We start from the raw sequence: 25,716 nt of genomic DNA, 5'->3' as shown, positions 1-25,716 counted from the left end.
AATGATGAAGGATGAGTAATAAGCATCCCATGAAAGACCTTAAATTCTATCCACAGGCAGTTAGAATGTATATGAGAGACACTTCGGAATTTATGTGGTTCTGGAAATGGAAGACGTTTTTCCCTCTTTTCTCTAATTTGCAGAGTGTGGGCATTTACCAGCAACTTCTCCACACCCGTGAGGAAAAATAACCCATTCAACATAGAAATACCGAATCTGAGATGTTGTGAGAAGTCACTCAGTTTAAGAAGTCACTTCCGCCAGGGAACTCCTATGCTGCTGCTGTTTGTAATCATTTCATTTTAATCTTTGCACTAGTTTTATACTTTATTAAGTAAAGAACACGGTCTTTAAATTTTTTCTACAAGTTCTTTGGAGGCTTGCTTTCTCTATTGTCCAAGTGGTTAATGCCCTCATAATTGCTAAATGCAGGAGACAATTTTCAATTGTCTTTTTAGCACTGAAGACAGTAAATACCTCCACCTCTGGCTCCTGATTTTCTCCGAGTTCCTCTCATACATTTTTGACTGCTCTTTCTTGTGTTCTTTTGTTTGTTTCAAGTTTGTTATTAGACTTTATTATTTAGGTTTTAGATTCACAACAAAATTAAGCAGAAGGAATGGAGATTTCCCATATACGCTCTGCCCCCAGCACATCCTAGCCTCCCCCATGATCAATGTCTCCCACAAGCATGATACATTTGTTACAACTGATGAACATACACTGACATATCACAATCACCCAGACTCCATAATTTACATTAGGGTTCATTCTTGGTATTGTACATTCTATGGGTTTGGACTATGGACAAAGAAATATTGCCTGACATTTTAGTAATCAAAGAATATTGCCTACCATCAAGCCATCAACCACTGCAGGTTCCCACAGTGGTGCACCCTGAGAGGAATTCAGGATGGTGAAAAACAGGATACTGGCCCTAGATATCAAAGGAATGATTTTAATGATCTCTGACTCTTGCATCTTCCCTACATAGAAAAGCACTAAACTCATTAACTTGAAATGTCTGTTTTTGTGATTAGCAGTAATCTTTTGACATTCTACTACATGGATTTGTTTGTTTGTTTGTTGTAGCAAAAACTCCTATATATCCTGGTTCCTCCCTTACCTCTTCTGAGCAGTCTCTCAGAGCTTAGCTGAGAGGCTGTATCCCAAGCTTAAGCCCTCAGAAAGTTTGCCGAATAAAACATAATTCTCAACTTCTAGGTTGTGCTTCTTTTTTTTTTTTTCTGTTGTCATGGGACTGAGCCCTGAACCTGGGGTGTCTGCACTAATTCTGGGTAGTTAGTGTCAGAATTGAATTGAATTGCAGGACACCCCCTCAGTGTCTAGAAAGTGGGAGAATTGTCTGGTATGAGGGAAGAAAATCCCATGCAAAAATATCATATACACTAAGTGTATGTTTAATTTGGTAAGAAACTGCTGAAGTCTCTTCCAAATTGGCTGTACCATTTTGCATTCCCACCAGCAATGAATGAGAGTTCCTTTTGGTCCACAGCCTCACCAGCATTTGACGGTGTTGATGTTGTCAGTGTTCTGGACTTTGCTCATTGTAATAAGTGTGATAGTGGTACCTTGTTGTGTTTTAATTTGGACTTCCTTGATGACATATTATGTGGAGTATCTTTTCATATAGTTGCGTGTGTTGACCTAAAACAAATAGACTGCGAGTTATTTCTCCAGCAAAGATGGGTTTACTTGGGATCTGCAGAGAATTGCAATTTGGGGTCTGCATCCATGGTGAGCCAAATGCAAGTCCCTGCACTGCAAGGGAAGGAGAACACTTTTATAGAGGGTAAAAGGAAGTTGGGAGGGCTAAAATAAACAGTAAAATAAACAGAGTTCATGGCTTTTCATTGGTTGAGTCCTTGCCAGGGAAGGAGTCTTTCTTCTTCCTCTTGGGCGCTGCTATTGTCACAGGGCATGAGAGCGTCTCATTCTGGTCCCCCGACTCGATTTAATTGAAGTTTCTGTTTTTGTTTTTAATTTATTTATTTTATCTTTGGCTGTGTTGGGTCTTCTTTGCTGCCACGCGGGCTTTCTTTAGTCGTGGTGAGCAGGGGCTACTCTTCGTTGCGGTGCATGGGCTTCTCATTGCGGTGGCTTCTCTTGTTGCGGACCACAGGCTCTAGCTGCACAGGCTTCAGTAGTTGTGAAGTTCTCTCGGGTTCTAGAGCTCAGGCTCAGTAGTCGTGGTACACGGCCTTAGTTGCTTCGCGGCATGTGGGATCTTCCCGGACCAGGGATCAAACTCGTGTCCCCTGCATTGGCAGGCGGATTCTTAACCACTGTGCCACCAGGGAAGCCCGAAGTTGCTGTTAATTAATTTTTTTATGCTTACTATCTCTATATCTTCTTTGGTGAGGTGTCTACTAAGGTCTTTGACCAATTTTTTTTTGTTTTTAAGTCTTTATTGAATTTGTTACAATATTGCTTTTGTTCTATGTTTTGGTTTTTTGGCCACAAGGCATGTGGGATCTTAGCTCCCCAACCAGGAACCGAACCCTCACCCCCTGCATTGGAAGGTGAAGTCTATAACCACTGGACCGCCAGGGAAGTCCCCTGACCAATTTTTAAGATTGGGTTGTTTTCTTATTGTTGAGTTTTAAGAGTTCTTTGTATATTTGGGGTAATAGCTCTTTATCAGATACATTTTTTTGCAAATATTTTCTCCCAATCTGTGGCTTCTAGTTCTCTTGAAATTGTCCTTCAAAGAGCAGAAGTTTTTAATTTTAAAAACTTTAATGAAGTCTAGTTTATCAATTCTTTCTTGCTTGAATCACGCCTTTGGTATTTTATCTAAAAAGTCACTACCAGGGACTTCCATGGTACTCCAGTGCTCCCAGTGCAGGGGGCCTGGGTTCAATCTCTGGTCAGAGAACTAGATCCCACATGCTGCAACTAAGGATCTCTCATGCTGCAACTAAGATCTGGCGCATAGTAAACAAAAAAAGTCACCAACAAACCCAAGGTCCTCTAGATTTTGTCCTTTGTTATTGAAGGGGAGCAGAATCTGTCACCCCAAAATATGCCTCTTTGGCAGGAGGATTATTTTAGGCTGATACTTTTAAGAAACAGCAAACATAGGAAAAGCCCTGAAAACTGAGTAGAAGTACAAAAGCTCCTTTTGTAGGAGACATTTATATTTCTAAGGGAAATCTCTATTTGTATGGGTATCTCCCTCTCTGTACCTAGAAGAGAAGGGTGATTCTAAATCTCTGGAAACACTTATTGATGGAGAAGGCAGTGAATTAAATCTGCAGAACAACCTTACCCTTGGTTACTGTGCTTTTGCTGGTCACCTCCCATAACTGGCCTGGGTGGGGGGGTAGAGGGAGACCGCAACATCTTTCGTCTTTAACTACAGACGGCATCTAAGGTGGTGACTTGGGCCATTTTGGAGAGTTATTCAGTGTTCTTGGATATCTCCCTTGAATATAGAAGGTATACAATTTACTAAATGTGTTTGTTTTTCTCCCATTAACCTGTCTTTTCATTACGGAGGGATCTCAGCCAAGAACCTAAAAGGGGAGAGGAAAAATTATTTCTACTTCCCCACATTATCTTCTAGGAGTTTTGTAGTTTTGCAGTTTACATTTAGGTCTGTGATCCGTTTTGAGTTCATTTTTTGTGATAAAAATATAAGGTCTGTGTCTAGATTCACTTTTATTTTTTAACATGGATCTTCTTCCTACCTCTTATTGGATTTATTTCCTTAGATTTACCTCTAGATGAATATTCACTTCTTTTTCTGATTGATCTCATTCATTCGCTCTCATGGCTTCTCCCATCTTCTAGAAAGGTTCTCAAATACCAGTCCATTGAATAGTTTCATCAGAGTCAACCAGGGTGCTTCTCAGTAATGCAGTCAGCCCTCTGTATCCACAGGTGTTGCATCCTCAGATTCAACCAACCACAGATCAAAAATATTCGAAAAAAATTCCAGAAAATTCCAAAAAGCAAAATTTGAATTTGATGCGTGCTGGCAACTGTTTACATAGCGCTTCCATTGTATTAGGTATTATAAATAATCTAGAGGTGACTTAAAGTATATGGGAGGATTGCGCACGTTATATGCAAATACTAATGCCATTTTATATAAGTGACTTGAGCATCCTCAGATTTTGGTATCCATGGGGAGTCCCAAAACCAATCCCCCTCAGACACCAAGGACGAGACTGTACAGCTTCCCAGGTGCCCCTGAGATAGAAACTTCTGGGACTCAGAAAGAGAATCATATTTAAGGATCTCTAGGAGATTCCAAAGAGCAATCTTAGCGATCACTGTTCTAGGGGAAGCTGATGATATTTACATCTACTTCTTTTTTTAAAATAAATTTATTTATTTTATTTATTTATTTTTGGCTGTGTTGAGTCTTCATTGCTGCGTGCGGGCTTTCTCTAGTTGTGGTGAGCGGGGGCTACTCTTCGTGTGGTACGCAGGTGTCTCATTGCAGTGGTTTCTCTCGTTGCAGAGCACGGGCTCTAGGCGCACAGGCTTCAGTAGTTGTGGCACGCAGGCTCAGTAGTTGTGGCTCACGGGCTCTAGAGCGCAGGCTCGGTAGTGGCACTCTGGCTTTGTTGCTCTACGGCATGTGGGATCTTCCTGGACCAGGGCTCCAACCCGGGTCCCCTGCACTGGCAGGCGGATTCTTAACCACTCTACCACCAGGGAAGCCCTACATTTATTTCTTTATCAATTCTGGGGGCTTCCTGAATTCTAGCCCAATTTTTGTAATAGTTGCTGGTCATCTCACTAGATAACCCTTAGTCAACTCAACCCAATCCTGTTGGAACTATGTATGCTGCCTATGTTTCGTTTTCAGGTAATGATGCTATCTATAACCACATATAGCCACCCAGGCTAGAAATCTCCATTACTACAACTCCCCCTCTTTCTCACCTCTATAGCTGACACAATCATCTAGATAGATGACATAGTCCTGCTGTGGAATACCATTGGAATCTACCTGCCTCTTCACTTACTGTGACCATTTACTTCATGCCTCATCTCTTTCTCAGAACACTGCAATGGTTTTCAGACTTGTCTAACATTCTGATTCTCTTATCTCTAAACCATTCTCTACATTTCCATATGAATCATCATTCTAAGGCAACAATGTCTTATAGAACTTTCTGGAATGATGGCAATGCTACATATCTGCATTGTCCAGGAGGACAGACACTACTCGATGTGGCTATTGAGAACTTCAAACGTGACAAGTATGACCGGAGAATTGTATTTTAAATTTAATGGAATTCAAATTTATATAGCCACATGAATCTAGAGGCTACCATAATGGACAGAGCAGTTCTACTGTGGATTATTTTATATCCTACCCCAGTGCTTTCCAAAAGCTCTTTACCTACAGGATAAGGTCTAGAGTCTATAGTATGACATTGAATGACACTCATAATCCAAACGTCTTTTCAGTTTCTGCTACCTCCCCTGCCCCCATTCCACATGTTCTACTCTAGCACTGTAGAAACTTGCTTTTCCTAAACAAGCCATAATTTTTAGATCTCTCAGCTTTTGAGCCTGCTCTTTGCTCTGCCTAGAATGCCCTTCCCTTATTTCCTTCCTTTCAAAAGTTGCCCCAACTTTCCATGCCGATAAAGAGTGTATGGGAGGATGTGTGTAGGTTATATGTCCTGCATGCATCCCCAACATAGGAACCTCCCCTTAGCCTTGACCTTTGACCTTGAACAAGCTGTTTAGCATCTCTCTGCCTGGTTATCTCATCTGTAGAGTGGGGATGATAATATTTTCTCTCTAACAGAGTTGTTGGAGGATTAGATATTGCAGTATTCAGACTCCACTGCTGAGAAAGCACTCAATAAAAAACGTATTATTTTCTGTCCTCCCGTAACACTTATGACGTGGTATTTGAGGCCTTTCCAGGTGGGACTCATTCTCTCTTTCCTCAAGACTGTGAGCTCCTTAGCAGCAAAGACTTGATCTTGTTCATCATTGTCCTCCAGCAGCCGCATATTGTAGCTATTTGACAAATGCCTTGACTGGGGGACAGATAACTGAGTGAATCAATTATTCACATAGGGTGTCACAGAATTTTTTTTAAAAAGTACTCCTTTTGTGTGTGTGTATCTTTAGCAAGGAGCAAAAGAGGCAGATAGTTGGGGCAAGAATGAGAAAAGAGGGTGCCAACAACTTTTCTTGTAAAGCATTAAATCTTTCTTGTTACTCCCAGAAAAACTGGCGTTAAGCCTGTTGTTGAATCTGTATCCTTTCTCCTTGCTTGACTAGAGTATAGCTCTCACATTTTTGCCATTTTGACTTTCCTTTCTGGGTCCTCTGTCCCTCTCCCGCCATGGGCATTAAGCTTCCATCACTGTCACCAAGGAAACAGCAGGGATGCTCATTCCTCACAGCTCTGCATATCTGAACTCTGGTTGCCTTTGTCCGCTGAGCTAACTGAATTCTTCGTGTGCACACCACTAAATCAACTTTCTTCTACACAGAACTTTAACATTATTCTACGTTAAAAAAAAAAAAGTGTAACTATTTCTTCTCTTGGGAATGGTCTTTTTCCAGACCTGTCAGTACTGTTGAATGCAGCGGACATTTTCGGTCCCTAGGAGTAAATATAAAAATTGCCTGTTTAGCCCTTGCACTGTGTGCACTGTAAGTGCGGGTCAATTTTAAAGCACTGCAACAGAGCATTCATAATGGGTTTCGCTTTTAAAAGCACTGTAGACCAAAAATAAACCTGACAAAGGGCAGCTGTAGAGTTTTAACATGTGGAAAACTCCACAGGCGGCAGTTATATAACTGGAAAGAAACATGATAAATATTTCACACCGTTAGATGAACTTCTGACACGTGAAAAGCAAAGAACACAGAACACACCTCAACTCTCCAAAGAAGCAGAAAGCTTACACCGAGAAGAGACCAAGGCGATTGCTAAAATCTGAGTCCTGCCTTCCAGCTCGAGTCTTGATTGCTTTTTCCCCCCTTCGCCTCCAAGGCGGAGCCGGCGAACCTCATCTCCCCGGAGCGCCTACCCCGCAGGTTCGCGGGTTGGCCAGAAATTTTCCAAAGATCTCCACCCTTAGGCTGAAAACCCCCAGAGAAGTTTTGTGCCAAGGAGGGGAAGAGAGGAGTCGGAGCAAGGCAGGCGCAGTCCCCCCTCCTCCGCGCCCCACCCCCAAGCCCTGCGGCCAGCGCCTCCCGCGCCCGGGCTCCTCGCCCTGGGGGACAGCTGGCAGCCCCGCGCCGGACCAGACACAAAGCCGATCAATCCCGGCGGCGCGGGGGCGGGGGCCGCCCGCCCCGCCAGGGCTTCCCTTCCGCCCGTCGCCTCCTCCGGCCCCCTCATTAGGACCCAGCCGACACCTCGTCCGGCTTCCTCGGCCCGCCCCGTCCCAACCTCCCCACACGCCCCCCCCTCGAAAGAAAAAGAACTGTCCAGACCCCCCCAGGTCCCCGGTTAGGCCAGACCCGCCTCTAGGGAGCCGGTTAAGAAGACGCCCCTGGAAGGGGGAAACTGACATGCCATCAGGCCCCGCCCCTCCCCTCCCCTGCAAGAGTGTCTCTGCTCCCGCCCCGAGAAGTTCAGTGCCCCCCCGGGCTGCCTCCCGCGCTTCCGCGCTCCCGCCGCCGGGACCCTCGGCTTCCGAGGAGTCGGCAGCTCCCGACCCCGCGAAGATGGCGAGGAGGAGCCGCCACCGCCTCCTCCTGTTGCTGCTGCGCTACCTGGTGGTCGCCCTGGACTGTAAGTTGCTGGGGTACCGCCACCCTCCCACCCACTCCTGCTGAGACCAGCTCCCCCAAACCTCCAGCCCCTACTACGCTCGGCGCTGGCGGAGGGCTTTCTCTGGGGTCCCGGACGGAAGGTCTGCCGCGGGGCAGCTGACTTGACACCCAGCGAGCCCAGAATTCGAGGGTGCCGTCTGCGGCGGGGGGCCGGAGGTCTTCAGTTTAGTGTAAATCTCATCTGATTTTGTTAGTTCTAGTTAGAGAAAGTTAAGGGTCCACACCAGCAGGTTCTCATCTTGCAAAGTTGGGTTGAGTTTTCAAAGACACGGAAACGTGAATAGAATGCAAAACTCACTAACTCCTTAGAAGATGCTAAGATCCCAAGATGGCATCACTCGGAGGCAGGCGCCGGCCACACGCTTAGCACTAGAGCAGGGGGCACTATTAGAATTGTCATGGCTTTTGAGGGTCCCAATTGTGCCGCTAATGTGCAGTGCACTTTTGGGACGCGTGGTGGGAGGGAATTCCTGGCTGTTGAGCCAGAATTACTTGTATCCTCTCCACCTGTACATCTACATTCAGTTAGAGGAGTCTGGTCTGGGCGCTCCAGCCAGCTGCTGTGTCCTCAGGGTACGTCAACGGGATTGTTAGAAAGATACAGAAGCTCTGATGCAGTAGCGGGAGACGTCCCAAAGCCAACTTCACGGGATGGTTCTAAACAGGATTTTCACGGATTCTGGGCTCATAAGATTTAAAATCCTGGGAATGTTTCCTATTATTTTGTTTTTCTCGCATTAACTTTTTAGAAAAAAATGGAGGAGATTACAATAGGTCTTTAGCACACTTAAGAAACGAAGTTTTCCTTTTTCTTTCGTTTTACCTTTTTTTCTTTTTACTTTCCTTTTATTTATTTTTAATAGAATGCATTATTGTTGTTGCTATTCAAGTTCTGATAATATAATACTTAAAATAACCTGCAGGTTGCGTGTCTAATAGCATAAAACAATGACTCTTTCTCGAGCTCTCATTGCCTGAGTATTGCTCAGCTCAACGTGGTGTGAGTTTTTGTCCCTGAGTAGGGAAAGAAGGTGCAAGTTGTCTCAGTGAAGGGGGCATGTGCTGACCTATATTATAGGAAATCAAACCAAGAAGTCAAGGCTTCACAATAAAAACCATTACGCAATTTTGACATATCAATTGGTATCATGTTGAACACACAGACAAAAAAATCACTAATGCCGAAAGGCAACAAAGAGGCAGACTGGAGGAATTGTAACAAAACTACTGGAAAAGTTATGTATTTCACTGACAGTCTTAAATTTGAAATAAAAAGGACTGACTTTAGTGTAGAATTATCACTAATTAAAAACAGAGAAAATTATTTTGCTCTGGTATTCCTACACAGTAATCAAAATAGAAACAATACACCCTAAGTTTGAAACTGTAGCCAAGAATAACCCAGAGGCAAACACAGGCTTAGATGAATAGGCAGAATAAGCGCTTTTTCAAGCTTTGGGTAAAGCTAACACTTTGGCCCTCCTAACCCTGACTCCTACAGGGGATTAATTTGGAAGTGTGCAGGGATCTTTTCTGTATTGTTCCTGGGATGCCAAAAGGTCTGGTATTGCAAGAATGTTTTATTTGCTTTTTTAAAATTTTTATAACAGTTTAGACTTAAAGAAAAATTACAAGGATGGTATAGAGAGTTCCCATATACACCACACCCACTTTCCCCTATTATTAATATTTTACATTAGTGTGATACATTTGTCACAATTAAGGAACCAATACTGATACATTATTATTAACTGAAGTCCATACTTTTTTCAGATTTCCTTCATTCTTCCCTGATGTTCTTTTCTGCTCCAGGATCCCATCCAGGACACCACAGTACATTTAGTAATCCTGTATGTATCCTTAGGCTCCTCTTAGCTGTGACAGTTTCTCAGACTTCCCTTGTTTTGTTATTACCTTGGCAGGTTTGAGGCGTATTGGCAAAATATTTTGTAGAATGTCCCTCAATTGGTATTTCTCTGATATTTTTCTCATGACTAGACTGGGTTTATGGTTTTTTTTGGAGGGCGATCTCCGAGGTGAAGTATCATTTTCATCACATCATATCAAGGGTACATACTGTGACCATGACTTATCACTGTTGATGTTAACCTTTATCACCTGGTCGGGTAGTGTATGCCAGGTATCTCCATGGGTTACCTTCCCCCCCACTTTCCATACTGTATTTTTTGGAAGGAAATCACTATGTACAACTCACACTTAAGGAAGAAGAGTTATACTCCACCTCCTTGAGAGTGGAGTAGCTCCATAAATTACTTGGAATTTCTCTGCTTGAGAGATGTCTCTCCCCCCACTCCATTCATTCATTCATTCATCTATTTTTTTTTTATGTCAGCATAAGCTCATCAATATTTATTTTGCACTTTGGATAACAGTCCAATACTATTTTATTTATTTTAGATTGTCAGCTTTGGCCATTGGGAGTTCTTAAAATTGGTTCCTGTGTCCCTTTGACATCCCCCCATCATTGTGTATATATGTGTGTTTGTTTGTTTGTTTTTGGCACTTCCTTACTTTCTGGTTCCACAAAGTGCTCCAGGCTGATCCTGTATATTTTCTGCTCCAGTTCCAGAATCAGCCACTGCTCCAAGGAGCCCTGGTTCCTTTGATTGGAGAATGGTATTAGAAACCAAGATCTGGGCACTAGGTACATTCATTGCTTTTAGGGTGTTGTTGAAAAAACAAGAATGTTCTTCGAGGCTAAGTTTCACCCCACCGTCCTATTTTTGATTTATCCACTCAGGTTTCACATCCAGATCCAAAAACTGTACTGAAGGCTTACCTATGTATCACACTGTTCCTAGGACTTTCCTGTATGTTTTCTCTTTTTAAGTTCTCAACAAATGCATGAGATAGAACATATCTTCAACTTACAGGTAGGGACCCTAAGGCTCAGGAAAGCTAAGTTACTTGTCTGGGCTCACTTATCTAGGCTGGAAAGAGGTGGCACTGGGATTTGAAGATCAGAGACTTTGTTGCATAGATAGCTGGCCTTCACTCTCATTTTTCTGAACACTTAACTCTTTTTATCATCTTCATTCAAGAAAAGACAGTGGATTCCTTATGCTCTAATTATATCTCATCTTCTTGATATTCATCCCAAATACGACTGTACCACTCTTTTGTCTCAATCCTAATATGTATAATATCATGCTCATTCCCATTCTTTCCTTTTACTTCTATCTGTCAATATTCTTTGTTTCTTTTTGGTAGTCAGGAGGATTGCTTTTTGTTGTTGTTACTTAAATTATGATTTCAGTGTACCTGTTGATAGATGGACATTTATTTGTGTGTTTAGTTGAATTATATTTTTCTTTCCCACTAAAATAGAAGCTCCATGTGGGAAGAAATTTCTTGATGTTTGCTCACTACTGTATGTCCAGTGCTGAGCAAAGTGCTTGGTTAATAGTACGGGTAAATATACACCTGTCGAAGGGGAAGGGGATAAGGTGGAGTGGGTGGAAGAAATGTATGGATAGAGTTAATGATTGTATTATAAATCATGAAGCCCTAACTTATTCTGCGTAGGTGAGATGTCAGAAAAGGAGTTGAATGTGAATGAGAGCAGTGTGCTGTTCTTGGCAATACACATCTGGTGGCAGCTTGTCCTCAGATCTAGACTGGAACCCAAGCCAGGCAACTTGGCCTGAGTTTGTAATCTCTCATCAACTGACAAGGACCGTGGAGGCAGAGAGAGGTTTGGATCTTCTGCAGAATTACAAGGTTCTGCCTCTATGATGGAATTGACCCAAAACAGCACTCCAGGAAACCGGTGCCAGGAAAATTCTGCCCTCTGTCAACATTGTTAAGAGCAAAGCATCATAATCAACTAGCTGAAGAGAACTGGTTCCATCTTGACATAGTCAAGATGAATGCAAAGGTCAAATTGTGCTTGCTGGTAGACCTGATAATCATTTTAAGACAGTAACAGACATTACATTAAAAAGGAAGATGTCAAAAGCAAAAATATCAGCATAAAGAGAACAGTGAGTTCCCTATGGCTGAGGACACTCATTTACCCCTCCACATGAGCAGTTCAATGAGAGAAGCCCATGTGTATTTACACACATTTGCTCGGCCCATGGTTTCTATCACACTCTCTTCCTCCAGTGGGCCTATTTGGTGGAGAAGATGTATTAGACCATAGAGGCAAGAGCCACTGTGTTTGTTAAAGTCAGACCAGCAGAAATCTGTAAAAGCCATTGTTTAAAATAACATTTCTTTACATCCCATAACAATGTAGTGACACCACTGCTGAGCCGATACTACAGGCTACCTGTATTGCCAGATTGATGTTTTTTTAAAAATAAATTTATTTATTTTATTTTTGGATGGGTCTTCGTTGCTGCGCGTGGGCTTTCTCTGGTTGCAGCCAGCAGGGGCTACTCCTCGTTGCGGCGCGCAGGCTTTTCACTGCAGTGGCTTCTCTTGTTGCGGAGCACGGCCTCTACGCACGCAGGCTTCAGTAGTTGTGGCACGTGGGCTCAGTAGTTGTGGCTCGTGGGCTCTAGAGTGCAGGCTCAGTAGTTGTGTCGCACGGGCTTAGTTGCTCTGCGGCATGTGGGATTTTCCCGGACCAGGGCTCGAACCCCTGCCCCCTGCACTGGCAGGCGGATTCTTAACCACTGTGCCACCAGGGAAGCCCTCCCAGATTGACGTTTCGAGGAAGATGAGGGTGAGTCAGAATCTGGGTCAAGTGCTTTCTTTGGCAAAAAAAGAAAAAGAAAACTTAAAACTGAGCACTACTTTCTTGGAAGGTGTTACTGAGGTTAGAACTCAGGGAAAAAAAGCCCAACTATATTAGTTTCCTATTGTCACAGTAACAAATTACGATAAATTTAATGCCGCACAAATTTATTATCTTAAATTTCTAGAGGTCAGAAGTGTGAAATAGGTCTCACTGGGCTAAAATCGAGGTATGGGAAGGGCAGTGTTCCTTCTGGAGGGTCTAGGGGAGAATCTGTTTCTGTGTGTTTTCCAGCTTCTAGAGGCCAGCCATGGCCCCATTCCTCCAGATGCAAAGCCAGCGATGCCAGGCTGCCATATCTCTGGTTCTCTCTCTTCTGCCTCCCTCTTCCACTTATAAGGACCACTAAAATTGCATCAGGCCCACCTGGGTAATCCAGAATAATCTACTCATCTCAAGATCAGCTGGTTAGCGACTTTAATTCCATCTGCAACCTTATTTCCTATTTACCATGTAAGGTAACATATTTATAGGTTCCTGGAATTAGGATGTGGACACCTTGCCGGGGGTGGGGGGGATTATTTTGCCTACCACAGGAACCAAAATTAGGATGTGGGTAATCGGTGTTGTGGCCAAGAACATTCTAGAGCCTATGGAGCAACCATAACTCTTCCCTTTAAATTATACTTCATAGTGTTATAGATTTGCATTTTTTGAGCTGTATTTCAGATGGCATAGTGTAGTGGTAAAGAGGACGTACTCTGATGCTGAACTCTGCTCACTTACTAGCTTTGTGACTTTGTACAAGTTATTTGACTTTTGTGTGGGTTAGTTGACCCATCTGTAATGGTGACAATCCCAATAACAGTACTTACCTCATAGAGGTTTAGGGAGAAAGAAATGTTTTCACATGTATAAAGCATTTAAAAAACTGTTACTGTTATTATTGTTAAAATTGGGGGGCAATGAAGTTAAACATTCATATTATCACTTATAATGGATTTCTGACATTTTTGAGAGTCATAGACAAAGAATAGGCTGTTTCATAAGTACTGTACTAGTTTAAACAGCCTGTTTTATTTACTTTTATTATTTTAAGAGTTTATTTTAGGGAATTCCCTGGCGGTCTAATGGTTAGGACTCCACGCTTCCACTGCAGTGGGCACTGGTTCAATCCCTGGTCGGGAATTAAGATTCCACAAGCCGTGCAGCATGGCCAAAAAGTAAAATAAGATAACTAAAATGTTAGATTAAAAACTTTAAAATGTTAAAAAAGAATTTTTTTAGAATGTGTTTTTTTAAGTTTTATTACAGAATACACACACATACATCTCTATCTATCTATGAAAAGATTATACTCGTAACCAGGTAAAGAAGATGAGGGAGACCATTTCTGATGGTGCCAGCAGCATGCACAGATGTCCCTGGGGGAGAGCGTTCAGGAAGAGGGTGAAGGAATAAAATAAGTTCTTTAAGGCCAGAGTATGGAGAGCAGGGGAGGGTGAGAGGCAGCAGCCAGGCGGTGGAGGGCTTTGTGAGACACAGTTAGGATTTTGAATTTATCCTAAAGTAAGGAGAAGCCGTTGAAGGCTTTTAAACGCTGAATATCCGTCAGATTTGCATTTCAAAAAGGGAACCCAGTGGATGGAGGATAGAGAATGGGCAGAATGGGTAGGTGGGAAGTTGGAAGTGGGGAGACCAGTGATTGGAGTGGTCCAGGCAATTACTTCCTAAGTATGTCTTTTATATAGTTTACTGAAATATATACATACACAAACGTATATCATTAAACATATACATATACCCACAGAAAATTGTTTTATTATTTGAAATGTAGTTAATTAATCAGGGATTTGAGAAAAATTGTTCTTTGGTTTTTAAGGATTTTTTTAAAAAAATCATGTATACTGGAGGTGTTTCCAACTTTCTGTTCAGCTCCCAGCATATAAACGTAAAACAGTAGCTCTTTGGGTTACTATTTCTCTTCTTTCAGTGTTGTTCTCTTTTCCAATACCTGAGTTTGTCTTCCATCAGTATTGTTTTAAGTGTTTTTAGAGTTTCACCAAGTTGCCACCCTTTGGAGGGTGACTTGATTAGCTGTGATGGGAAGAAGAGTGGCCTTCTATATTACTAAGGGTATGAGTGTGTGCATGAGAGAGAGAGAGAGAGAGAGAGAGAGAAAGAGAGAGAGAGAGGATGTGTGTGCTCAAATGAATGCCTGTTGACAGGCCCACAGAACCCTACTGAGGATCTTCAAACCAATGAGTGGGTCAGCAGTGTTCTGCAGTTTGAATTGTTCTTATGTTTTATGAGGAGAGAAGCAGAACACTGTCCTGGACCTAGTCCTGTGAAGTAGGTCAGGAACTGCTCTCTTAAAGGGAACCCTCCTACACTGTTGATGGGAATATAAATTGGTGCAGTCACTATGGAAGCAGTATGGAGGTTCCTTAAAAAACTAAAAATAGACTTACCATATGATCCAGCAATCCCATTCCTGGGCACAGATCCGGAAAAGACAAAAACTCTAATTTGAAAAGATACAGGCATCCCAGTGTTCATTGAAGCTCTATTTACAATAGCCAAGACATGGAAGCAACCTAAATGTCCATTGACAGATGAATAGATAAAGAAGATGTGGTAAATATACACAGTGGAATATTACTCAGCCATAAAAAGAATGAAATAATGCAGTAAGTCAGACAGAGAAATATAAATAGCATATAATATCACTTATATGTGGAATCTAAAATGAACTTATTTCCAAAACAGAAATAGACTTACAGACATAGAAAACAAACTTGTGGTTACTAAAAAGGAAGGGCGGGGAGGGATAAATTAGGAGTTTGGGATTAATAGATTGACACTACTATATATAAAATAGATAAACAACAAGGACGTACCATGTAGCACAGGGAACTATATTCAATATCTTATAATAAGCCTATAATGGAAAAGAATCTGAAAAAGAATATATATATATATATATATATATATATATATACTTTGTTGTATACCTGAAACTAACACAACATTGTAAGTCAACTATACTTCAATAAAAAAATAATAATTTAAAAAATATATTTTTCGGAAACAATTTTGAACGGTTCCCGAAGTACAACCACAGAACTGTATAGTGTTCTAAAGGACAGAATTCGACGAGTACTGATTAAACTATAATTTTCCTCCCAGAAATTCTGTAAAACTATTGAAAATAGAGGTAAACACTTCATTTTGCTCTAAGTAAAGGGGTCATTCATGCCTGTTCAACTGCGTTCTCCAGGTCTTCAAAGGATCTCCTACTGCTGTTGTTGACATTGCTAACAGCCCACTGGGAAAGAAACTTTGTGGAGAAAAATGTCAAATATTTCCTTCTAGAAACTGGAAGTGGGGAAACGTACAAGAGGGGACTCTATGTGAGTAAATAAAGTGCTCTTGAATGATTTAAAAAAGAAAAAGAGCTACTCTCTTAGCTTTCCACTGTCTGGGCTCCAAAAGCCCTGAGCAAGCATCCTCGTGAGCATAACTGACATGAGTTTTAGTCCTTAACTAAGGAGTCTTGTCTTTCTCTCTCTCTCATGTCATTGGACTCAAGATTTTATTTGTTTCGTTGGATTTTCTATTTTGTTTTAGTCTTCAAAGTGCCTCACAGGGACATTTTGGGACAAATTTGTCTTTATATTTGTACAGAGTGAAGAAGCCTAGCTGGTCTCTCTCCTTTATGCAAGGTGTTTCCGGTTTGCTGGCTCACATCTTGTGAAAAGAGTCACCTGCTGTTTTCAGTTTTAGCTTTTCTCACACTATGAAAACTTGCTCAATACTTTATGATGGACGTGATCAAAGACAAAAATAGATCACTGTTAAATGCATCTACTTACATGTTCAACTAGCATAATTTATGTATATGGTGAATTCGAACATCACAGAAAAGTCATCAAATGAGAACTGTCTCCTTTACAGTCCTCCTGATTTTTATTCCACTCCCACTCTTTTAATCTGATTGTTTAATTGAGGTATAGTTGATGTACAATATTATATAAGTTTCAGATATACGACATTCACAATTTTTAAAGGTTATACTCGGTTTATAGTTATTATACAATATTGGTTATATTCCCTGTGCTGTACAATATATCCTTGTAGCTTGTTTATCGTATGCATAGTAGGTTGTACCTCTTAATCTCCTACCCCTATGTTGTCCCTTTCCCTCACTCCCTCCGCTCGTAACCACTAGTTCATTCTCTATACCTGTGAGTCTGTTTCCTTTTTGTTATATTCACTAGTTTGTTTTATTTTTTAGATTCCACATATAAGTGATATTATACAGTATTTGTCTTTCTCTGATTTATTTCACTAAGCATAATACTCTCCAAGTCCACCCATGTTGTTGCAAATGACAAATTTTCATTCTCTTTTTATGGCTGAGTAATATTGCATTGTGTTTGTGTGTGTGTGTGTGTGTGTGTGTGTGTGTATGAGACATCTTCTTTATCCATTCATCTGTTGATAGACACTTAGGTTGCTTCTATATCTTGGCTACTGTAAATAATGCTGCTATGAACATCGGGGTGCATGTATCTTTTTGAATTAGTGTTTTTGTTTTCTTCAGATATATGCCCTGAAATGGAATTGCTGCATCACATGGTAGCTCTGTTTTTAGTTTTTTGAGGAACCCGCATGCTGTTTTTCACAGTGCTTGCACCAATTTACATTCCTACCAATAGTGTATAAGGGTTCCCTTTTCTCTACTTCCTCATCAATGAAGTAGCCCACTCTTAAGTTTCTTGCATGTGATTCCAGAAAAATCGTGGGGCGGGGAATGTAGTTCCAGCATATATGAGCATACCTGTATAGTTTCTTTAAAAATAAAAATTACTGTGCTTAATGTTCTGCAACTTCCAACAGATCAAATCATATTGTGTATAATATTCTGTGCTTTCCTACAAAGTATCTATTTTTACCAGTAACTAAAGCCACAACCCAAAGCTGGGTCACCAAAAAGGACTCATGATAACATCTTGAAGAGGCCTTTTTAAAACCCTATGCCAAGATGCAGTAGGGACGATCTTCTAGTTAAAACCACTAAATATAAGTAGTGAAACCAAGTGCTATAACAAAACAGAGGGAAATAAACTCCCAAACCAGTGATCAAAACTAGAAAGAGAAAAATTCCAACCGAGACCCAGTGAAAAAATCCAAAGGAGAAAAGAGTAAGGGCCAGAGAGGACAGAGACAGCAGCACCAGCTAGGATTTACAGACAAGTGAAAGCTGCTGCTATTTTTAAAGGAGAGGAAAGAAGTAATGACCATGAATAAAATTGGAACACGTTGAGCTACTGGGAAAGTGCTAAATTTGAAAAGAGAGAATTGTGTTTATATTTTAAAAAAATGCTCTAGAGTCACTTTAAAATAGGAGTGGATTCTAATCAAAAGTAGAATGGACATATGAAATAAACAATGACTCAAGTGTAAATAAACACTGATCTATTCAATCCAATAATTTAATTACTGGTTATTATTATTTAATCCAATAATCTAAACACAGTGAGCTCTGCCATAAAATATATAAAAGTTTTACATAAACTGATTGGAGCTATGGTATCATTGTACTATGACGCCATATAATGCTTTCGGTCCCAGAAGAAGTCAGGTTCTTTTGTGTTTGTGCCGTGTGTGTGTGTGTGTGTGTGTGTGTGTGTGTGTGTGTAAGGGAGTGAACCTCTATGGCATTTTATCTAGATACAATGTTTCTCCTCCCAGCCTCCATCTCTTCTAATGTCATTGTCCTCCTTGTTCAAATGTTCTCCATGTTGCCAAACGCAAGTCCTCTCTGAAGGTCTAAGTCCAAAATCCCTTACCTCTTCTTTTTTTTTTTTTTTTTTGCGGTACGCGGGCCTCTCACTGTTGTGGCCTCTCCCATTGCGGAGCACAGGCTCCGGACGTGCAGGCTCAGCGGCCATGGCTCATGGGCCCAGCCACTCCGCGGCATGTGGGATCTTCCCGGACCGGGGCACGAACCTGTGTCCCCTGCATCGGCAGGCGGACTCTCAACCACTGCGCCACCAGGGAAGCCCTCAAACTTTTTTTTTTGATTCCATATTCTACTTTTTTTTTTTAAAGAGCGTATGCCCCAATGTAAGTTTTTGGTTATAAATTATATACATGTATTTTTGTATCAATATATTACATTAATTATAAAATATACATAAAATAAATATTATATTAGATGCAAACACTAATACCTTTGGGCAGAAATGAAGTGGTGGTAGCCCTATATTACAGAGTTTGATAAAGGCTCTGTAATTAAAACACTGTGGGACTGGTACATGAAGAGACTGACAGACCGATGGAACAGAATATAAAGTCCAGAAATTGGCGCAAGTTCATTTATAAATTTAGGATAGATAGGGATAAAAATAGAGATCTATCTATCTAAACCTACCTTTCTATATGTCTGTATTTATCTATCTATTTATCCACATATAAAATGGTAGCATCTCAAACCATTGAGAATTCTTATTAAATGTTGTTACAACAGTTGTGCAGTGATTTAAGGTAAATTGGATCTGAACCTGATAGTGTACATAGGGATAAAGTCCAAATGAATCAGAGATCTAAATGTAAGTAAGTAAGCAAATAAATAAGACCATTGCCCACAAACAAAACAAAACAAACAAAACAAAACAAACAAAACAAAACAGAACAAAGCATGGTACGTTCTTCTATGAATTGGACTATATATCCAAAGAGCATCTGCATGAAAAAAATAAAACACTATACACAAATCAAAAGATAAATGTCTAATTGGGAAAATATATTTGTAGTTTAATCCTCAACCAAAGAGTATTATCACTGATATAACAAAGAGCCCATAAAAATGGAAAGAGAATAAAAATATAAAGAACAAAATAGAAAAATGGTACATGGACATGCCAACACACACACACACACACACACACACACACACACACACACACACACACACACACACACACACACACACACACACAAGCAAACCCCAGAGAGTTCCCAGAAGAAAAATTCAAATGATTCTTCAAGTATGAAGCTCTTTGGAATTCACTGGCCGTCTAGTGATAGGACTCCTTGCTTTCACTGCCAAGGCTCCAGGGTTCAATCCCTGGTCAGGGAACTAAGATCCCACAAGCTGCGCAGCCAAAAAAAAAAAAAAAACTGATAAGTATGAAGCTCTGCTCAACATAACTTGAAATGTAAATTATTAAACCTTCACAAAGACTGCATCTCTTGTCTACCAGATTAGCAAAAACATATAACTCATCTGCATGTTCCTTTACTGAGGTTGTATGGAAATAGGCACTTTCACACACTCTTGATGGGCAGTGTAATGAGGTGTCTGCTCTGGAGTGGAATTCAGCAGTGTGTAGAAGAATTACATATCTACCCTTTGACTCATCCACCCCACTACTGGGAGCTTGTTCCAGAGCTGTATAAAACAGGACATGATTCATGCATAATATTATTTATTTCAAAATTATTTATTAAAAAAAGACTGAAAACAATCAAATACCCATCAGTAGGGGGTTGGCTGAATAAATAAAATGGTGTGCAATGTAGTCATGAAAAGGAATGAGGGCAGTCTCCATGTATGGATATAGTAAGTGAAAAAACCAAGGTACAGAACTGTATAGCTTCACATGCTACATTTTTCGTAAGAAAGAAATGCTGGGAAGTTAAATGAAAACTATTCACAATGGGTAGAAGAGACAGGAATAGAACAGATTTCTCTTAATAACTTATTACATAGATTTGATTTTGAAAACTTAAAGGTTTTACTTAAAAGATAAAATTCATTAAAGCATCCATCTGTGAAAATTGAAAACAGATGGAAAGAGATGAACCTACTGTATATCAAATCAGTGATATAACCACATAGAGGAAAGAAGCTCCAGTCTGAGCTTAGAAAATAATATTCCCCTGAATAGTAGGATATACTTTAGGGATGAATAAAGCTACAAATACTTTGTAAACTAAAGTAATTTAAAATAGTGGTTTTGTTCTTTTGAAACTACTTTGTATTACAGGACAATTCAAATCAGTAATTATATCGATATAGAAAGATAAAGATTTTCATTGTAGGAAAAAAGAGATACATGTATAATGTTTTTTAAAAAGGTAAGTTAAAGCCCTATAATGGTATATTTGATTTGAAAAATCACTATGAACTCATGATGCTTTTTTCAGATGCAAGAATCTGAAAAGGAATATATATATACATAAACATATATATGTATATATATATACAGTAACTGAATCACCTTGCTGTATACCTGAAACTAACATTATAAATCAACCATATTTAAATTTTAAAAAATGAAAGAAAAAGAAAAATACAAAAAAAAAAAGAAAGAACGACACATTTTCTGTGTCTGTCTACTAAAAAGGCCTAGATGAAATCACAACCTGTATCAGTCAGCTCTTATGAAGTAACAAAACCCACCCAAATCTCAGTAGTTTGCAACTATATGTATCATTTTTGCTGCTTTTCAATTTTGGTGGCTCCAGGTCAGCTGCAAAATCTCTGCTTTACATGTCTCATTCCTGGCCCCAGGCTGAAAGAGCTGCCCCTATTTGGGAGAGACAGTCCTTGTGGCCAAGGGCAAAGGCAGGAGGCAGAGCTAAGTCATGCAACAGCTCTGAAAGCATCCACTTAACATGATGGATGTCCACTGGTCAAAGCACGTCACATGGCCAGACCTGGAACTGGGGTAGGGGAGTGTATTCTGCCTGCCAGGATGCCCTGGAAATCATGCGATAATAAGTGGGAAGGGAATGAGTAGTTGGGAATAATAATATAATCTATTCTACAACCCCATAAAAATGATCACAAACAGACTGTGATCTAGATACCATTCCACATTAGCAGTGACTCGGGATCTTTGGAGGAGCATCTGATTCCGTGTTTAGAGTTGGGCATATATGAGTGTGGGACATTTTGTTGCACCAGAAAGCAAGTTAGAACTCTCCGAGCTACTGAGGTTGTGTCTAAAAGACACAGGAATCAACATAAAAGGGCTCCCTTTGGCCAAATTAGAGGCAATTTGAGAATCAAAAAATTTTTTTTAAATATTGAATGCAATTGATTTAAAGATGTTGAATATATTTTTTAATGTATTAATTATGCAGATACCAAAAAGAGAGAGAAAGTCAAATAGAAAAAAAAAAAAAGACACAGTTACCACGCTTTGGTCACCATCTGAACTAAGTCAGTTTCTTCTTACTCTGATATCTGGCAGTCAATAATAAGGCTTTGTCCTGCTTTCCTTTATGTTTGCATATGTAACCACATCCTTAATTGACAAGGAAAAGTTCTTCTTTATAGAATTCAAGCTAATAAATGCGCAAAGATAATAGAAAAAAATAGAATCTAATTATCATTATCCTGAAACTTGTAATTGGCTTAGGATATGATTATTAATGGGTAAAAACAGAAAAAATGTTGATGGGAAACTTTACAATGGAGGGATCAGTCTCTTTATCACCTGAAACCACTATTTAGTCTTAACATCATTAAAAGTGGCACAACCAAACATTCAGTGATATAATAGGAAGCATATAACATTCCCTATGTAGTATTTTTGACCATCCCTCAAAAAAAATAGTGACCTTTCCTTGAATCAACCCTCTAGACAAGCTAACTTCTTTTTGAAGGAGTAGATACATAGATTAAATGACCCCACAAGGCCACACACAAACTCAGAAACTGGGCTTTTCTACAGAATAACTGACCAGGTTTCTGCAACAAGTCAATGGCATGAAAGGAAAAAATAAAAGGGAGGAAAGAGCAGGTTAGCTTTAGATTAGAACAAACCGAGACAAAAAGCCTACAAAGCAAATGTAATGTTGAGACATGGTTTGGATCCTGATTCAAATAAAACATCAAGCAAATTGGACTAGGGCTGGATATTAGATTATACCAAGGAAGTATTTTAAATTTTGTTAGTTGTTCTAATGGAGTTGTAGACATATGTCTTCAATTTGAGTTGATACCTACTTAAATATTTAATAAAGAAAAAAATTTTTATATATATGATTTGCTTGAAAATTCCTCAACAACAAAAAGGGGTAGATGAAGTAAATGTGGCAAAGTCTTTATAACTGTTGAATCCAAAGAATGAAATATGGGGGTTATTGTTCTGTTCTCTCCACTTTTATGTCTATTTGGAAATTTTTCATAGTAAAAAACTACTTAAACCCATAAATACAAATAAAGAGAAGAATGTGACAAATATATAGAAATTCTAATATTTTTATTCACCCCTCTGGGTTTTCTTATACATTCTACCTTAGAGTCTACTGGTTTAAAGAGAAAATAAAAAGACCAAAGTGAGTCTACATAAGATATCTGAATTGTCTGTTTTCTTAAACTCCACATCTTAGCCAGGGTAGTCAATATAAGAAACCCACATTCTGTTTAAATAGCCCCCTTTTAAATCTAGTTTGTCTCTTTCACACTAATAAAATGCCTTCAGACAAACAAATGAACACCCTGCCACTAACTGGAACTCCACGATCCTGGGTTACACTGCAAAATCTGTTAGTAAATCCACTGCATAACAGCCGTTTTTCTTCATGATGTAGTGTGGATCTTTCGGTTCATTTATTTTGAAAGGAACTTTAATATTTTATTCCCTAAAATGTGAAAGGACCCATTAGATGAGTGCATGTCATATTCATAGACTGATGGCAAGAAAAGATGAATGTAAAAAGTGAGTTGATTAAATTCCTAAATATTTAAAGTTTTTTCTCCTGCATTTATTTAATGCAGGCTGACTCAATCAGGCCTTTCTTATCAAGCATCTGGCTCTTCTGAACAACAAAAGAGAACACTTGCAGCCTTCTTATAGGGTAAGGGCATATCCAGCATTTGACATTATCAACTCTTTCAAAATTGCTCATACTTTCTAAAATATTTAATGTTCAAACCCATGTCATTAATAACTTAATGTCAAGTTCCAAATGAGTTCTTTTATTTAATTATTTATTTATGGCTGCATTGGGTCGTTGTTGCTGCGAGCAGGCTTTCTCTAGTTGTGGCACGTGGGCTCAGTAGTTGTGGCTCACAGGGTTAGTTGCTCCGTGGCGTGTGGGATCTTCCAGGACCAGGGATCAAACCTGTGTACCCTGCATTGGCAGGAGGATTCTTAACCACTGCGCCACCAAGGATGTCCCCGAAATGAGTTCTTTATATGATTTAATTTCCCATAGTTCCTCGAACCCTGAAGACTCCAAAGCTCTAAAGATTCTCTAGAGAAGACTCTGGTTGTGGGGAAAAAATGGAAGAAATAGAGGCGTTTGGAAGCAACCTAGAGCCTGTGTCAGCAGCTTATGCACACTAGCAATGTAGTCATTTATGTCAGAAGCTATTTTCAACACTTTCCCCCAATGCGCCATGAATTCATGAGCAAGAGAATGTAGATGTTAATAGAGGAAAGAGTTTCACTTCACCTTCCATTCTATTATTTCTTGGTTTTAGAGTGCAAGCAAGATTGCATCACAACCCTCTAATCGATTTTATATTTAGAGTCCTAATTATTTGAACAAACAAGTCATATCTCTCTATCCTGTACCATTTTACACGTTCAACTATTTATATGTTTAGTGGTGAGACACCCAAATCTGCTGAGGAATGATGAGAACAGTCAAAACTAGCCTTTTGCATTACATGGGCTAGAATAGCTGAAGAAATGTATTTTTCTAATTATTAGGGAAAAAAAGGACAAGTAATTTTGGAAGTGGGACACAGAGGTACTTTTTAATAAAGCTAAGTTACCTCACCAATGAGTGTGTAGAATAGTAATGTGTTTTTTCCCAGAGGACAGTGGATTCCCATCTTTTACTTGAAGGAATATCCATTACATTTTCCCTGACAGGGTGACTCTGGGGCATTTTCAAACTGACTGGGATGATGGGCAGAATCACCTTCACTTTTTAAATTAATTTTATGAATTATATTTCTAATGTATATTTGACAGTGATACATTATCAAATTTATAGGTTAAATATCCATGTGAAATGTCTCTACTGGATGGTTCAAAGAACCTCCTTATATTTTAAACCATAAATGTCACATTTGTTCACAAAGAAACAAAAAGTATGATGTAAATAAAATGGAGCTTGGGATCCAAGGAACTAAGATTGTGTCAGTTCTGCTCTTAGTAATGATGTGGCTTTAGAAAACGGCTTAATTTTATTCAGGTCTTATTTTCCTTATTTGTAAAATGAGGGAGGAGGTTTGATTTAGTGATGATAATGTTCTTTATAATTTAACGTTTTATATTTTTTAATGGGGGAAATGTACCATACTTAGCCTGTGATGATAAAGTTATGTGGAGTTGTGAACATGTTTTAATTCTAAACTGCCTTTTTCAGAGTTCTTATTGGTTAAAACACAGAGTTTGTTTTGAAAAGAAGCAAGACATGGGCTCCAAAAGTGGCTTGGTATTCATGGAGCTCATATCTTCATGTATATTATGTTTAGTTTCTATTTGATGCAGTAGGCAACAGGAAGTTGCTGGAAGTTTTGATGAGTGAAACAATATGCCAGAAAATTGGTATTTGAAGTAAACAATAATTTTGACCCCTACATGTAGGATAGACAGGAGGAAAAAGGTAACTTTAGCCCAGGTATTAGGTAATAGAGTCCAAGATTAAAGTAGCTGTCAAAAAATGTGTTTAAAAAGAGTTAAATCCAGAAGACATTTAAAATAGAAATTGGTAAGTCTTAGTGCTTGATTAAATATAGGGGACATGAAAGAAATCAGAACAATACTTCTAAGTATTGTAAACATGAAGAACCATAGAAATCATAGTATTTAAATGGAAAAGGAGTGATTATTGTCTATAGTTCGGGAGGCAACAAAATAGCCAACTAAAGATGTCTGTATAGACTATTGGAAAGAGGGTGAGAAGTGACTACAAATAGAACTACCATAGGACCCAGCAATCCCACTACTGGGCATATACCCTGAGAAAACCATAATTCAAAAGAGTCATGTACCACAGTGTTCACTGCAGCTCTATTTACAATAGCCAGGACGTGGAAGCAACCTAAGTGTCCATCATCGGATGAATGGATAAAGAAGATGTGGCACATATATACAATGGAATATCACTCAGCCATAGAAGGAAACGAAATTGAGTTATTTATAGTGAGGTGGATGGACCTAGAGTCTGTCATACAGGGT

General features: G+C 39.6%; 1 protein-coding gene across 3 annotated transcripts in view; it reads left to right on the top strand.

Moving 5' to 3' along the window:
* Positions 1-7,467: 7,467 nt before the first annotated feature.
* The window catches only part of JAM2 (junctional adhesion molecule 2), a 64,850-nt gene continuing 46,601 nt past the window's right edge, over positions 7,468-25,716 (top strand). For 2 of the 3 annotated variants that reach the window (XM_060009832.1, XM_060009833.1), the window contains exon 1: positions 7,468-7,750. In XM_060009832.1, coding sequence (XP_059865815.1) covers positions 7,528-7,750 — 223 coding nt within the window. In that variant the 5' untranslated portion in view covers positions 7,468-7,527. The remainder of the gene's footprint in view (positions 7,751-25,716) is intronic. The other variant, XM_060009834.1, reaches the window with a different exon arrangement.

Source organism: Delphinus delphis, chromosome 4, assembly GCF_949987515.2.
Source record: "Delphinus delphis chromosome 4, mDelDel1.2, whole genome shotgun sequence".
Taxonomy (NCBI): domain Eukaryota; kingdom Metazoa; phylum Chordata; class Mammalia; order Artiodactyla; family Delphinidae; genus Delphinus; species Delphinus delphis.
Note: the sequence above shows the minus strand (reverse complement) of the source record. Positions and strands in the feature narration are given on the sequence as shown.